The 15,018-nt window shown below is 40.8% G+C and overlaps 1 protein-coding gene across 1 annotated transcript; it reads left to right on the top strand.

Moving 5' to 3' along the window:
- The first annotated feature begins 100 nt into the window (after positions 1–100).
- On the top strand, positions 101–13,660 carry LOC117088337 (histone H2B type 1-C/E/F/G/I). Its single transcript, XM_033219541.1, has 2 exons — positions 101–235; positions 13,159–13,660. Exon 2 carries the CDS (start codon positions 13,174–13,176, stop codon positions 13,552–13,554), a length of 381 nt encoding a protein of 126 aa, XP_033075432.1. The 5' UTR covers positions 101–235; positions 13,159–13,173; the 3' UTR covers positions 13,555–13,660.
- Positions 13,661–15,018: the final 1,358 nt, after the last annotated feature.

Genomic DNA, 15,018 nt, shown 5'->3' with positions numbered 1-15,018 from the left:
TCCGGGACGTTTCCCCGTAGGTCGCTAGCTGGTGGTTCCCAGTCCCCGGCGAGTGGACCTCTTTCTTCTGCGGCCACCAGATCGCCGGACATCGGAGACTTCGAACAATCCGGGGGACAGTTTAAAAACAGAGGACTGGCCGTCGCATTGGCTCACGCCTGTAATCCCAGCACTTTGGGAGGCCGAGGCGGGCGAATGACGTGGTCAGGAGATAGAGACCATCCTGGCTTACACGGTGAGACCCCGTCCCTACCAGGTGTACAAAAAATTAGCTGGGTGTGGTGGCACGCGCCTGTAGTCCCAGCTACTCAGAAGGATGAGGCAGAAGAATTCGCTAGAACCCGGGAGGCGGAGGTTGCAGTGAACGAGATCGCGCCACTGCACTCCAGCCTGGCGACAGAGCGAGACTCCGTCTCAAAACAAAAAAACAGAGGACCGGAAATTTTGAAGACTGAGAAGCCAGGCAACAATCTTCCCTTGATCTTTTTGCTCCTCTCACAAGAGTTTTACAGACTGCTGAAACCAACGAGAAGAGTGAGGAAGCAGGAAGGAAATTTCAGCTTCAGTCTCTCAGCATCCTCCTGCTTTCTTCTCAGAGAGCTGGCACTTCCCCCCCTTCTCTAGTAGCTGAAAATATGCCTCCCATCTCCAAGGAGACGTTTCTTGCACCTCCCTTACTGTTCTCACGCCTGTAGGGCTGTTCGTGTGAGGATTCGGTGTATGTATGTATATGAATGTGTGCGAATAATTATTTTCTAATTGAATTTTTTTTAAAAAAAATCATCTTCAGGTACAGTTAGTGCCGTCCTCCATTAAACAGCAGGCACGGTGTCTAGGACCCACAGTTCTTTTAGGGGCTCATGAAAACATTTTAATTTCTTCTGAAGTCAGAAGGGAAAAAGTGAACATTTAAGTCGAAGAAGACGTTATATATTAATCTTCATATGACTTTAATAAAGGAAGGTGCCCACGAAGGCAGAAGCACCTCAGGTGCAAAAAAGACAATGCAGCCGTTGGTGCACATAGCTGACAACCCTTACGAGTTATTTTTATTTCTTTTTATTTTTTATTTTTTACACATATATTTCTAAGTGATTTCCAGATACTAATGTCAGCCCCAAGACATACCTGTGCACTGTTATCCCACTTTTTTTTTTTTTTTTTTTTTTGACATGGAGTCTCCCTCTGTTGCCCAGTCTGGAGTGCAGTGGTGCGATCTCACCTCATTGCAACCTCCACCTCCCGGGTTCAAGCGATTCTCCTGCCTCAGCCTCCTGAATGGCTGGGATTACAGGCGTGCTCCACCATGCCCTGCTAATTTCTGCATTTTTAGTAGAGACAGGGTTTCACCATGTTGGTCAGGCTGGTCTGGAACTCCTGACTTGTGATACGCCCGCCTCTGCCTCCCAAACAGCTGGGATTACAGGTGTGAGCCACCACGCCCGGCCTGTTATCCCACTTTTGCCCATGAGTATATACCAAGTGAAGCTTAAAATAACTTGTCCAATGTCCTACGTCTAATACATGGCAGAGAGCTTTCTGACCTAGGCAGGTTAGCTCCAGGGTCCCTTCTTTACATTACAAATATTATCTCTTGGTAACTCTAAGGAATTAATTTAACAACATGTAAAAACAAAACCTTGCATTTCACATGATCAGTGAGATTTCTACTTTTCTCTCTGCCAGTAATAGTACTGCACATAAACATAGTACAGTATATACCTGTCTCTTTTTTTTATGGTACTCTCCCCATATCACTCTACACGCCCACGCAATTACCACTTCTCTCGTCTTCAGGGATGCTTCTCTCTTCATCTTGCTTCAGCACCCCAACACCATGTATGGAGATGAAGTCTCCATTCTCTGCATTGAAAACACACACCAACTTGAGTCAACCAGATTCCTATAGCAAACAGTGTGAGTTGAGTTTAGAATCAGAGAAATATTTTATCATCATTCACCCTCTCTACTCCCCTTATTCCCAGGGATACAGAGTTAAAGCATCCAGTGAAGAGCTATCTGTAGGCAATTAGAATATGTGAGCAAAGAGGCTCCTAGAAAACTCCAAAAATGCCTAACTCTGTTCTACTCACCTGCTGATTATGCCTAGACCAAATGCCACACTGTTTTAATTACTGTAGGTTCATATGTTTTCATATATAGTGCTAAGTCACGGTCTATCACTCTCTTCTTTCTTTTCCTTTTTCTTTTTTTCTTTTTTTTTTTTTTGAGAATCATCTTGACGATTTTCATTCATTGATATGAATTTTACAGTGCTCTACAAAATATTCATTAGGGTTTGCTTGACATTACATTTTTCAGTAATTTATAAAACTATCCTTTTAGGAGAGTTTATATGAACATTTTAGTATATTGAATCATCACAAAACATAAACATAGTACACTATAAAGCTGCCTCTTTTTAAAATGGATATTGTTTTATGTACTTAATGACATTACAAAATTTTTATCATATACATCTGGAATATTTACTCTTGGATTTAGAATCTGTTGTACTGTTGTGATGTCTGGCTTTTCTGTAATACCTTGATTTCAGATAGGTAATTGCTAGTGTATAAAAATGCCATGAATTTTTGTATGGTACTCTTATGCCCACTAATTCCAATTCTTTTTTTTTTTTTTTTTTTTTTTGACGGAGCCTTGCTCTGTCACCCAGGCTGGAATGCAGTGACTCAATCTCGGCTCACCTCAATCTCTGCCACCCAGGTTCAAGCGATTCTTCTGCCTCAGCCTCCCGAGTAGCTGAAACTATAAGCACGTGCCACCACACCGAGCTAATTTTTTGTATTTTCAGTAGAGATGGGGTTTTACTGTGTTAGCCGGGATGGTCTCCATCTCCTGACCTCATGATCCACCCGCCTCGGCCTCCCAAAGTGCTGGGATTACAAGCATGAACCACCGCACCTGGCCTATGCCCACTAATTCCAATTCTTATTTGATGTAATTGTTTATAGATTCTCATGAACTTTTACCTTGACAATTATTTTCAAAGATAATCATCTTTTCCTGTTGAATCCTTGCTCTTCTGACTGTCTGTTCCTATCTCATGGTATTGGCCAAACTCTGTGATGCCATGTTGAATAGGAGTAGTTTCACACCACACTTGTCTTCCTTCCACCTCTATGGGAATCCTTCCAAAATGGCACCATTAAGTGTTATACTCACTGTAGCTACTCCTTATGAAGTTCTCTTCTCATTGTAAAGTGTTTATGATGAAAGAGTGTTAAATTGTGTTAAATGCTTTCTCATTATCTTTGGAGATTATCATGTTTTTTATTTTTTTTATTTTTTATCACGTTTTTTATTAATCTCTTTTTTTATTTTATTTTATTTTTTTTTTTGAGATGGAGTTTCACTCTGTCACCCAGGCTAGAGTGCAGTGCCTTGATCTAAGCTCATTACAACCTCCACCTCCCAGGTTCAAGTGATTCTTCTGCCTCAGTTTCCCAAGTAGCTGGGACTACAGGTGCATGTCACCATGTCTGGCTAATTTTTGTATTTTCAGTAGAAGACAGGGGTTCCTGCCATTGGCCAGGCTGGCCTTAAACTCCTGACATCAAGTGACCCACCTGCCTCGGCTTCCTAAAGTACTAGGAATGCAGGCGTGAGCCACTGCTCTGGGCCTTCCTTTATTAATTTCTTAAACTGGCAGATTTAGAATGCTAAACTTCCTTCTATTCTTAGAATAAACCCTATATAATATGCTATTTATTTAAATAATATGGTCTCTGCAATTTCTCCTGGTTTCCATGTTTTCTCATAATAGGCATTTATTTCCAAAAAACAAAAATGAATGTTCATTAGTGAGACAAAGCTATAATTTTGTTTTTTTCTCTTTTTAAAATTTGTATTCTCCTCCAGTTTTGCTAATAACGTTATACAATTTTAAAAGAAAAAAGTAGGAGAGCTATTTTTCTGTAGTAACAGATTCTGTAAAATAGGTATCATGCCATGTGAGGTGGCATGTCCCTGTAGTCCCAGCTACTTAGGAGGTGAAGCAGAAGGACCACTTGAGCCCAGGAATTAGAGACTGTAGGGTGCTGCCATCATGCCTGTGTATAGCCACTGCACTACAGTGGAGGCAACATAGCGAGACCCATCTCAGAAAAAAATAAAAACTAAGAGATAATCTATTCCTTAAAAAATCACTAAAACTTGGAAAATCAGACTGGACTTGGCAGTATTTGGGTGGAAGGACACAGAAAAGATTTTTTTTTAACTGCCTACCTTATTTTCATAATCATAATTTGTTTACTCAGCTTGTCTATTAATTTTCTTCTTTTTCTTGAAAACTATTTTCCACTTGGCCGGGCGCGGTGGCTCAAGCCTGTAATCCCAGCACTTTGGGAGGCCGAGACGGGTGGATCACGAGGTCAGGAGATCGAGACCATCCTGGTCTACACGGTGAAACCCTGTCTCTACTAAAAAATACAAAAAACTAGCCGGGCGAGATGGCGGGCGCCTGTAGTCCCAGCTACTCGGGAGGCTGAGGCAGGAGAATGGCGTAAACCCGGGAGGCGGAGCTTGCAGTGAGCCGAGATCATGCCACTGCACTCCAGCCTGGGCGACAGAGCGAGACTCCGTCTCAAAAAAAATAAATAAATAAAAATAAAAAGAAAATTATTTTCCACTGAGTTTAATTTTTTGTAAACATTACACAGCATTCTCTTGTCGTTCTTTATATCTCCCCTTTTGTAGTTATGTTCCTTAATTTCTATAACTTTCTGAAACCAGGATTAATTTTTTTTGAAATTGTCCAATGTATGCTTTGAAAAATAGAAGGGATGTTTTCTGTGTCAAATGAAGGTAATCATAGATAGATCAAATTTGCTTATTGTCTTATTCAAATCCTAGACAACTATTAGCATTTTTCCTTGTTTGTAATATGAGTGTCTAACACTCATACAGAATATTGAAAGGTTACCCTACAATTGTAAATTTGAAATTCCCCTTCTAATTCTGTCAGTTATTTATTGACATAGTAGTGGTTCAGTAGTCCAGTGCATATAAGGTTTTGAATGTTACATCTTACTTTTGGATTTTTATTTTATCATTATGGAGTATAGCAAAGTTCTCTTTTGTTCTTTTTCAAATGTACTTGGTTTTGATTATCCCGTGCTCCTTGATTGTTTTATTATTCTATTTTGTATTTCATTAAACTTTTAGTAAGTAGTTATTTTTATAGTCTGTATCTAATCATTTCAATATCTGAAATCTTTTGTTTGCTTAGGGATCTAGGAGGAAATAGAAGGCTCTTCTTTTCTTATAAGCCAAACTCTCCATAGTGTCTGTTTTTCTTCAATTTTGTGACATTTGTTATGACCTTATATTTAAACATCCTAAGTTCCTGACAGAGTGTCTGGCATATAATAGGTGTTCAATAAATGATTGCTCAATAAATAGATAATGTGTATAAATGTAGAGAACTTGGGTTCAAGATGATTTCCTCCTGAAGGGGTTTGTGTTTGTCTTCATCAGGCACGAGGGGGCACTATAAGCCTGAGTCAATTTAATTTCAGGACGTCTTCATTGGAACTCAAGACTTCATTAAAATTTAGGGTTAAATCTTTGGGGCCAATTTTCTCCATCCACCTCCTCAGAGCCAGAGTCCTGTAGAGATAAACAAGGTTTTATCTCAGGGATGTTTACTAGTTTTTTTCTTCTTTTTTCCTTTTTTTCTCCAGGCTACCCCTGTTTTAAAGCATTCTGGCTTTATGCTATGTGTCTTCACTTTTGTTTAAGAGCCTAGAATTCTATTCCCCAAAGGGCAGACTTTAATTCCCAGAGCTCAGAATCCTGATTAATAGTATTTGCACCCAGAGAACAAAAGATGTCCTATTTGTCACTCTCGTTTCAGCTTCTAAATTTTATTGTTCTGGATGGTTTATGGGAATTTCCCTTGTGGTTTTTTCTTTGCTTTCTTTTTCTTTGGGGTGTGTGTGTGTGTGTTTGAGACAGTCTTGCTCTGTCACCCAGGCTGGACTGCAGTGGCATGATCTCGGCTCACTGCAACCTCCACTTCCCAAGTTCAAGCGATTCTCCTGCCTCAGCCTCCTGAGTAGCTTGGATTATAGGCGCGCACCACCACGCCCGGCTAATTTTTATATTTTTAGTAGAGATGGGGTTTCACCATGATGGCCAAGCTGGTGTCCAACTCCTGACCTCAAGTGATTCACCCGCCTTGACTTCCCAAAGTTCTGGGATTACAGGCATGAGCCACCGTGCCCGGCCCCTTGTGTTTTTTGTTAATTGAGTAACTAAGTACTAGTTTGTTGGTTGTAGTTTCTCTAGTTCATAGGTGTATTGCTTCAATAGAGTTTTCTGGAATATCTTGTTTTCCACATTGCAGATAAGAGTCCTTACAGTGTCCCTCTCTATCCCTGTAAACACCTTTGCTTTAATATTTTGTCTGATACTAATATTGCTAAACTAGCAATGTCTTGGTAAACATTTTCCGGGGATATTTGTCCCTCATCTTCTTTATGATTGTTATTATTATCTTTTTAAATCCACACATGATTTGTTTTTAGGCCCAAATAAGAGGAGTACTCTCTAAGGCACATTATTGCATATATTCTTTGCTTCAATTTAAAAAAAATGTAAAAAGATAAAATACTGTTCATGTTCAAAAACTGACATATGCTTTTTTTTTTTTAGAAAGGCAAAATAAAACTTCCATGAAATTACAACCATATAGCAAAATACCTTGGATATATTCCATTTAATTTAATATCTCACATTATTTTTGAGTTTCATTGTATGTAAACCTGAAAAAAAAGATCACTGTTCTTGGAGCTGGAGAGAACTTTTATGGGAAAGATGTCCATCAGAGAAATCAACTTATTTGTAAGCATACTAGCCAATTTTGCTTTTAAAGTAGTGATCCTGTGGTCCAGGTAACAGCACCCTTCAGCTCATCATCAAGTGATTACTACCTCAGAAGAGTTGAGAGCAATTGGGATTCAGGAAGTATGACTAGACAGGCAATTTTCATGATATCCAACATATATTGCTTTAAATAATATATGTCAGTAATTTCTGATTACATTAAAATAAAACCAAATGTATTTAATCTTTTACATTTTTATTTTTTTAAACATCAGACCCAGTGAGATTTAAATGATATGTCATTGATTGGAACTAATAATATTGATATTATTTTTCATTTTAATTTTGCCTATTTTATAGGCAGTGTTCAATGGCCTGTTGACCTTTATCTGAGCTCTGTGATCAAAAAACAGCAATGGTTAAAGAACTCCTCCCCACCTTCTTTTGTTCCAAAAATGGCTTACTGCAAAAACCACCCTTCATCATATGTGATTTAAAGAAGACTCATTGGTCGGGCCTGGTGGCTCAGGCTGGTAATCCCAGCACTTTGGGAGGCTGAGGCGGGCAGATGACGAGGTCATGAGATCCAGACCATCCTGGCCAATATGGTGAAACCCCGTCTCTACTAAAATTACTAAAATTAGCCGGGCATGGTTCAACCGATTATCCTGCCTCAGCCTCCCAAGTAGCTGGGACTACAGGCACAGCCACCATGCCCAGCTAATTTTTGTCTTCATCTCTTGACCTCGTGATTTGCCCGCCTCGGTCTCCCAAAGTGCTAGGACTACAGGTGTGAGCCACTGCACCCAGCCAGGGAGCACATCTTCTATAGGGAGGTTTTATCTCCTACTTCTAGGAAGAAAAATGGGAGATCAGAGCACCCCTCTTGCATCTGCTGTTTTTAAGTCCCTTTAGCTCAAAATAATCCTTATGCCAAAATGGCATATTGTAATCTGGAATATTCTGCCAGCTTTCACATGTTTATGTGAAGGTATTATGTGCCAGGCACTATTCTAAGTGCTAGATATACATCAATGGATAAAACAAGCAAAAATTCCTGCCCTCTTGGATCTTACATTTCTATAGGGTTGTCATTCATTTTGTTTCATTTCTTTAACTTAAACAACCAAATCCTACTTGAATTAACACTGAAAATTTTAATTACTGATGCTTTATCTGTGCTTTGATTGAATTATTTAAAAAATAAATTCATGCAATTTATCTTATCAATGAAGGCAACTAATCTAATAAGATTTAAATTCACTAATCCATCTCTACATAATTTCCAGGAAAAAGTGAACAGATTTAATTCATAGAATTTTGTTTTTAAAGATCCTATCATCAATAACAATCAAAATATCTTTAAAAGATTAATCAGGCCCAACCAAGAGTGGTGGCTTACACCTGTAATCCCAGCACTTTGGGAGGCCAAGGCCCGCAGATCACCTGAGGTGAGCAGTTCAAGAGCACCCTGGCCAACATGGTGAAACCTCGTCTCTACTAAAATATAAAAATTAGCTAGGCATGGTGGCATATGCATGTAATTCCAGTTACTGAGGAGGCGGAGGCACAAGAATTGCTTGAATCCAGGAGGCAAAGGTTGTGGTGAGCTGAGATCAAGCTACTGCAGGTGTGTGCTACCATGCCCGCAAAGGAAAAGGAAGGGGAAAGGATGGGAGGGAAGGGCAGGGAAGGGCGGGGAAGGGAACTCAGAAGGTGAAAAAAAATGTATTACCTAGTGAGAAATAGGAAATGGAAAATGGTTCTCTCCATCCAGACATTTCAAACCTTGCAAAGACATTAAGGGTTGAGGGATGGCAGGGTGGCCTGCCATTTTTCTATGCCAGGCTTCAGCCTTGAGCTCTAGATCTATAGAAGTATCTTTGCCCTGAGCAGCTCTATGTGAATGTCTCAACCAGCCTCTCACCTTGTTACATATATACTAGAGAAATGTGTGCACGTCTACACCAGGAAACATGTGCAAGAAAGTTCACAGAAGTAATGACCTCGATAATCCCAGATAGACACAATATGAAGGTCTGTTATAGTAAATTGAGTAAACTAGTGTTACTGTATATTTAACTATTTAAAATAATGAAACTATGGTACTGGAGTGACATATATGAACATGAATGAATCTCAGAAATGTTGGTTTGGATAAAAAACATCATAAAACTATATACAGCTTGTGATTCCATTTATGTGAAGATAAAAATAGGCAAAATGAAATGACTTACAATTTATGGATCCATTCTTAGATGTTTAAACCAAGAAAAACCAAAAAACAAACAAACAAACAAAAATAAGATTGATTAAAACAAAATGTAGGGCCAGGCTTGGTGTCTGACACCTGTAATTTCAGTGACTGGGGAGGCTAAGATGGGAGAATGCCTGGGCATTATAGTGAGATTCCCTTCTCTAAAAAAAAATATATATATATATTTTTTTTTTGAGACAGGGTCTCACTCTGTCTCCCAGGTAGGAGTGCAGAGGCACAATCTTGGCTCACTGCAATGTCCAACTCCTGGGTTCGAGCAATTCTCCTTCCTCAACCTCCCAAGTGGCTGGGATTGCAGGCGTGTGTCACCACGCCCAGCTAATTTTTGTATTTTTAGTAGAGACAGGGTTTCACCATTTTGATCAGGCTGGTCTTGAACTCCTGACCTCAGATGGTCCACCTGCGTTGACCTCCCAAAGTGCTGGGATTATAAGCATGAGCCACTGTGCCCGGCCTGACATTCTAGTTCTTAAACTGCCCTTTATTTTGATGATGTATATGTGTACTCTGTGAAAAGTGAGATATACTGTTCATAAGATTATGTGAGTGATTGCTGTTCGCCTAGCTCAAAGTTCTTCCTGTCTCTCCCACTGAATTGGGGAGAGTTATACAGGGCCTATTAATTACTAATGATATTTTACTTCTTTTTTTTTTTTTTTTTTTTTGAGACGGAGTCTCGCTCTGTCGCCCAGGCTGGAGTGCAGTGACTGGATCTTGACTCACTGCAAGCTCCGCCTCCCGGGTTTACGCCATTCTCCTGCCTCAGCCTCCTGAGTAGCTGGGACTACAGGCGCCCGCCACCTCGCCCGGCTAGTTTTTTTGTATTTTTTAGTAGAGACGGGGTTTCACTGGGTTAGCTAGGATGGTCTCCATCTCCTGACCTCGTGATCCGCCCGTCTCGGCCTCCCAAAGTGCTGGGATTACAGGCTTTAAGTACCAACCATTTGTTTTACAATTCTTGTTTATGTTGCATATACCCTTTTGTACAAATATATTCACTATAAAAAGTTTAAAACTCTCTTGAGATCTCAATCAGAAACAGGAAATCTCCATGCTACTCTACAGTTACTGTCATTTTTTAAATTCCCCATTGTCTTTTTCTTAATTATGTGCCATATCACCATTTTTATTCATATAGATATATAAGTGCAGAAATTTTAGTCTTTAGCAGGAATTTCAAAAATCACAAATGACAGTGTTACCTACCTCATTTAAATCATTTAAGGATCTCAATCCGATCTTGTCAGTTGAATATCTGATATGTGTAGTTTGGATGTAGTTAAGGGCCTTCATCTGAACTTTTCTGTTTCTTCTTGCAGTTGCAGATTGTATCACTGAACGCCTCTCTCTGTGGTTTTCTTTGTGTATGTACATTTTGTGTCTCTCCAACATATTAGTTCATCCTCTTTAGGTGAATTTCTTTCTCTTTTTATCCTACTCTTCACGTCTGTCTCTCCTTCCATTGCGTCTGTTTATTTTTTCTCTCCCTTTGCCACTTTTCCCTTAATACGGTTTAAATTTTCTGTCTCATTTGTCTTTCTCCTTTTTCTCTAAGTTATACCATAGAATCAAAAAAATTTTTTTTCATTTCTAACCTCTTTTAGTCGTTAAAGAAATGCTTCATTTTCTATTCTTTTAACATGAGAAGAACGCTGTTTCTCTTTTTGCAACACAGCCCACCAAGGTAGGTGAAGATGTCTTCTAAGGGACTAGATACAAGTCAGACTGCCTAAATCATCATTCTGGTTACACCTAGTATAAACGATGGGGTTTTAGGCAGGACGCCGCAACTTGGGTTCTCTAATTTCCCTTTCTGTTAAATGAGAAAAAAGTAATATTACATAAGTTTTATTTATTTATTTATTTATTTATTTGAGACAGTGTCTTACTCTTTCACCTAGGATGGAGTGGAATGGTGCGGCCTTGACTCACTGCAACCTCCGCCTCCCGGGTTCTCCCTCAGCCTCTCAAGCAGCTGAGACTACAGGCCTGCGCCACCACGTCCGGCTAATTTTTGTATTTTTAGTATCCACGGGGTTTCACTATATTGGCCAGGCTGGTCTCAAACTCCTGACCTCGTGATCCACACGCCTCGACCTCCAAAAGTTTTGGGATTACAGGTGTGAGTCATCACTCCAGGCCGTTTTCTTGTTTTTTTTTTTCTTTGAGATGGAATCTCTCTCTCTTGTCCAGGCTGCAGTGCAGTGCCAGGATCTCCTCTCACAGCAAGCTCCGCCTCCGAGGTGCATGCCATTCTCCTGCCTCAGTTTCCTAAGTAGCTGGGACTACAGGCGCCCGCCACCACACCCAGCTAATTTTCTTGTATTTTTAGTGTTTTTTGTATTTTTAGTAGAGACAGGGTTTCACCGTGTTAGCCAGGATGGTCTGGATCTCCTGACCTTGTGATCCGCCCGCCTCGGCCTCCCAAAGTGCTGGGATTACAGGTGTGTAATCCCAAAAGGAGAAAGACAAATGAGACAAAACATTTAAACCGTATTAAAGGAAAAGTGGCACCGCGCCCGCCCCAAGATTTTTTGATTAAATAAATACAAATAAAGCGTATTAGCTATTCTGAACACTGCTACATTAGCTAAATTGGAAATTAAAAAAAAAAAGATGTTAAACAGATTTTAAGGTTTTCTCGTCATCACTGAAGTGAGAAAAACAAATTACTTTGTGAAACAAACATAAGACACCATAAATTCAGAGTACACTTTTGTTAGATGCTAACCCACAGAGTGGAATACTTTTTGCGCAGCACCTTCATGTCTGGAGACTTAGGACCCAGGAAGTGGGAATGGTGGCAGGAGAGGAGAGGGGCTAGGGGCCTGGGGACGGTGGGGTGAAGGAGGGGGGCTTAAAAAGGACAGTCAAATTTAGGAAGAACAGTTTCTTAAACTGAACAGTTAGCTAAGATGCGGGCTTTAGCCAAAGATAATAATAAGTTGAAAGTAAATCTCGGCCGGACGCGGTGGCTCAAGCCTGTAATCCCAGCACTTTGGGAGGCCGAGATGGGCGGATCATGAGGTCAGGAGATCGAGACCATCCTGGCTAACACGGTGAAACCCCGTCTCTACTAAAAAATACAAAAAAAAAAAAAAACTAGCCGGGCGAGGTGGCGGCGCCTGTAGTCCCAGCTACTCGGGAGGCTGAGGCAGGAGAATGGCGTGAACCCGGGAGGCGGAGCTTGCAGTGAGCTGAGATCTGGCCACTGCACTCCAGGCTGGGTGACAGAGCGAGACTCCGCCTCAGAAAAAAAAAAAAAAAGAAAGTAAATCTCTTTGTTAAATAGCGGACTCTTTCATTTTAATTTTTTAAATAATATTTTCACTAGTAAGACTGAATATTTATTTCGGATCCTCGCTGTAGGGCTAAACTAGGTGTGACTTGCTTTTCCATTAAGGACTGAAGCCATTTTGGCTAAGACATTCTTTCCTGTCTTAGCTCTCTTCAAGAGATGCTATTTACTTTTGTTGTTGTTGTTGTTGTTTTTCTCCGGACCTTTATTGCCTGCCCTTTATTTTCATGATGTGTTTGTGCACTCTGTAAAAAGTGGGAAACACTGTTCTCGGGATTGTGCGGGTGATCGCCGGTCGCCTAGCTCGCCGTTCTTCAGGTCTGTCCTGCTGCTCTAGAATCTACATCAGAATGCCAAGGCATAGCTTTTCCAGGAGCTGTTAAACCGACCTTACAATTGGAAGACGTAACTGGGCCAGAAGCTTTGTCTCCCTGGCATTTAAAAGCATAGAGGAGAGCAACTTTTAATTTTTAAAATGAATAAGTAAACTAATCTGAATTGTTTGGAATGCCAGGAACGTGTTATATAAAATGTTAATTAGGTGACCCGACCTCGAAAACTGCTCTCAGGATATGACCAATAGGAGAGTAGACCTAGGCTCCTTCATTTGCATGCAGACTTCACGACAAAAGAACGAATCAGAGATAGAGAAACTAAATCTTTATTTACATAGCATTGTCTACAAATTCCGAGGATCAGGAACTGTAGATTTCATTTTGATTTCTACTTGCAGAACAGGGAAGATAGCATGCCTGAGCCAGCGAAATCCGCTCCGGCCCCAAAGAAGGGCTCCAAAAAGGCCGTGACCAAGGCGCAGAAGAAGGACGGCAAGAAGCGCAAGCGCAGCCGAAAGGAGAGCTACTCCGTATACGTGTACAAGGTGCTGAAACAGGTCCACCCCGACACCGGCATCTCCTCCAAAGCCATGGGGATCATGAATTCCTTTGTCAACGACATCTTCGAGCGCATCGCCGGCGAGGCTTCCCGCCTGGCGCATTACAACAAGCGCTCCACCATCACCTCCAGGGAGATCCAGACGGCCGTGCGCCTGCTGCTTCCCGGGGAGCTGGCCAAGCACGCGGTGTCGGAGGGCACCAAGGCCGTCACCAAGTACACGAGCTCCAAGTAAACTTAGCCCTGCAACTGCCTTAGTAAACCCAAAGGCTCTTTTCAGAGCCACTCACCTTTTCACAATTGGAGCTATATACTGACACGTGAAGTTACTGGAAACTCTTGCAGCTGAAATAGGCATGTTTTTAAAACTTAAAATGGTACTTGCTGGGCTGGTGGCTTTATGAAACTAGTTTCCGTGTTTTATGAGGTATCAGTCGATAGCACCTAAGAGACAACAGTAATTTCATAGTTTTGCTCTATGAAAACGAATTTCGTTTCTCTTTTTGAGTCCTTAAAAGTCTACGGGTTTTACAAAAGAAGCCCACAATATGGGGGACTGGAGCGGGGGTGGGGAAGGAGAGGAGACTGCTGCTCTCAAATAGTTCTTAATGTTGAATTTGCTTTTTTCCTTTCTTTCCTCAATTCCTTCAAAAGGTCTTAATTTGGATTTTTAGGTTCTAAAGGAAAAATAAAATCCTCTTCCCTCCACCGCCCCACCTCTGCGACCTGTCTGGTTTCACCAACTAGACAATTCTCAGTGTGCAACCACACTTGTGTTTGCACACAAACACACATCGTTCATTGGTCGACAATCCCCATCTCATCTTAATCATGTTCTTAGAGAAGTTGGGACTCCATTGTTAAGGATTCTCCTAATCACAAAAGCTGACTATATACTTATCCCCAATCCAATCATTAATAAGGGGCATGTGATCTTTAGGACAGGTGTAGTCAAATTAATCAGATCCTTGAGGCTAAAAGGAACTCTGCCTTCTCCGGAGAACAAGTCACGCAACAAAGAAATAAAGCTGTATTAGGAAGAAAGGAGGGGAAATGACTTTTGGGGAGAAGGCATCTGCACTGCCTGATACAAGCACCTTCCAGGAGAAGGTGGATGAAAGCAACATCCTGTAGGTTGAAAATGGATAGTCATTCATTCACATTCAAGTGCCAAGCAGTGAGTTTTGTACTGAGGACTTTTGCACTGAGAACAGTGGTTCTCATACTTGAGTGTGCATCAGAATCACCTGGAGAGCTTGTTAAAGGAGATTGCTGATATAAAGAATATGCTAACCAAGCCTCCTGCTTACATGGAGTTTTCTTGTGATAAAGATGTGGCAGAAGAGTGTGAAGAGTCTGAATATCAAACAATGAAGTTTATATTTATTTTGCAGACAGTTATAGAAAGCTTGTGAACAGGACTAACAAAATTATAACTAGTTCTAGGAATATGCTTCCGGTGGCAGGAGACTGGATGCAGTGGAGGGAAATAATGATGTTGAAAGAGGATAAAGTTTCAAGCCAAAGAAATGGCAGGAGTAATGGAGCTGGGGATACAATAAACAAAGCAGAAAGTAGTTGAAGGGATTTCATTCAGCATTTCATCAAATATTGATTGCATTCCCTCTGTGCCAGGCATTGAAATACTGCAGTGAGCAAGACGGACAAGAGATTTCTCTTCCTAGTAAAAGAAGAGAGA

This window comes from Trachypithecus francoisi, unplaced genomic scaffold (assembly GCF_009764315.1).
Source record: "Trachypithecus francoisi isolate TF-2019V2 unplaced genomic scaffold, Tfra_2.0 Lachesis_group10, whole genome shotgun sequence".
Classification (NCBI taxonomy): domain Eukaryota; kingdom Metazoa; phylum Chordata; class Mammalia; order Primates; family Cercopithecidae; genus Trachypithecus; species Trachypithecus francoisi.
This window is presented reverse-complemented; position numbering and strand designations above follow the sequence as displayed.

Excerpts from the sequence above, each read along its gene's own strand:
- LOC117088337 (XM_033219541.1), top strand. The coding sequence starts at position 13,174 with ATGCCTGAGCCAGCGAAATCCGCTCCGGCCCCAAAGAAGGGCTCCAAA.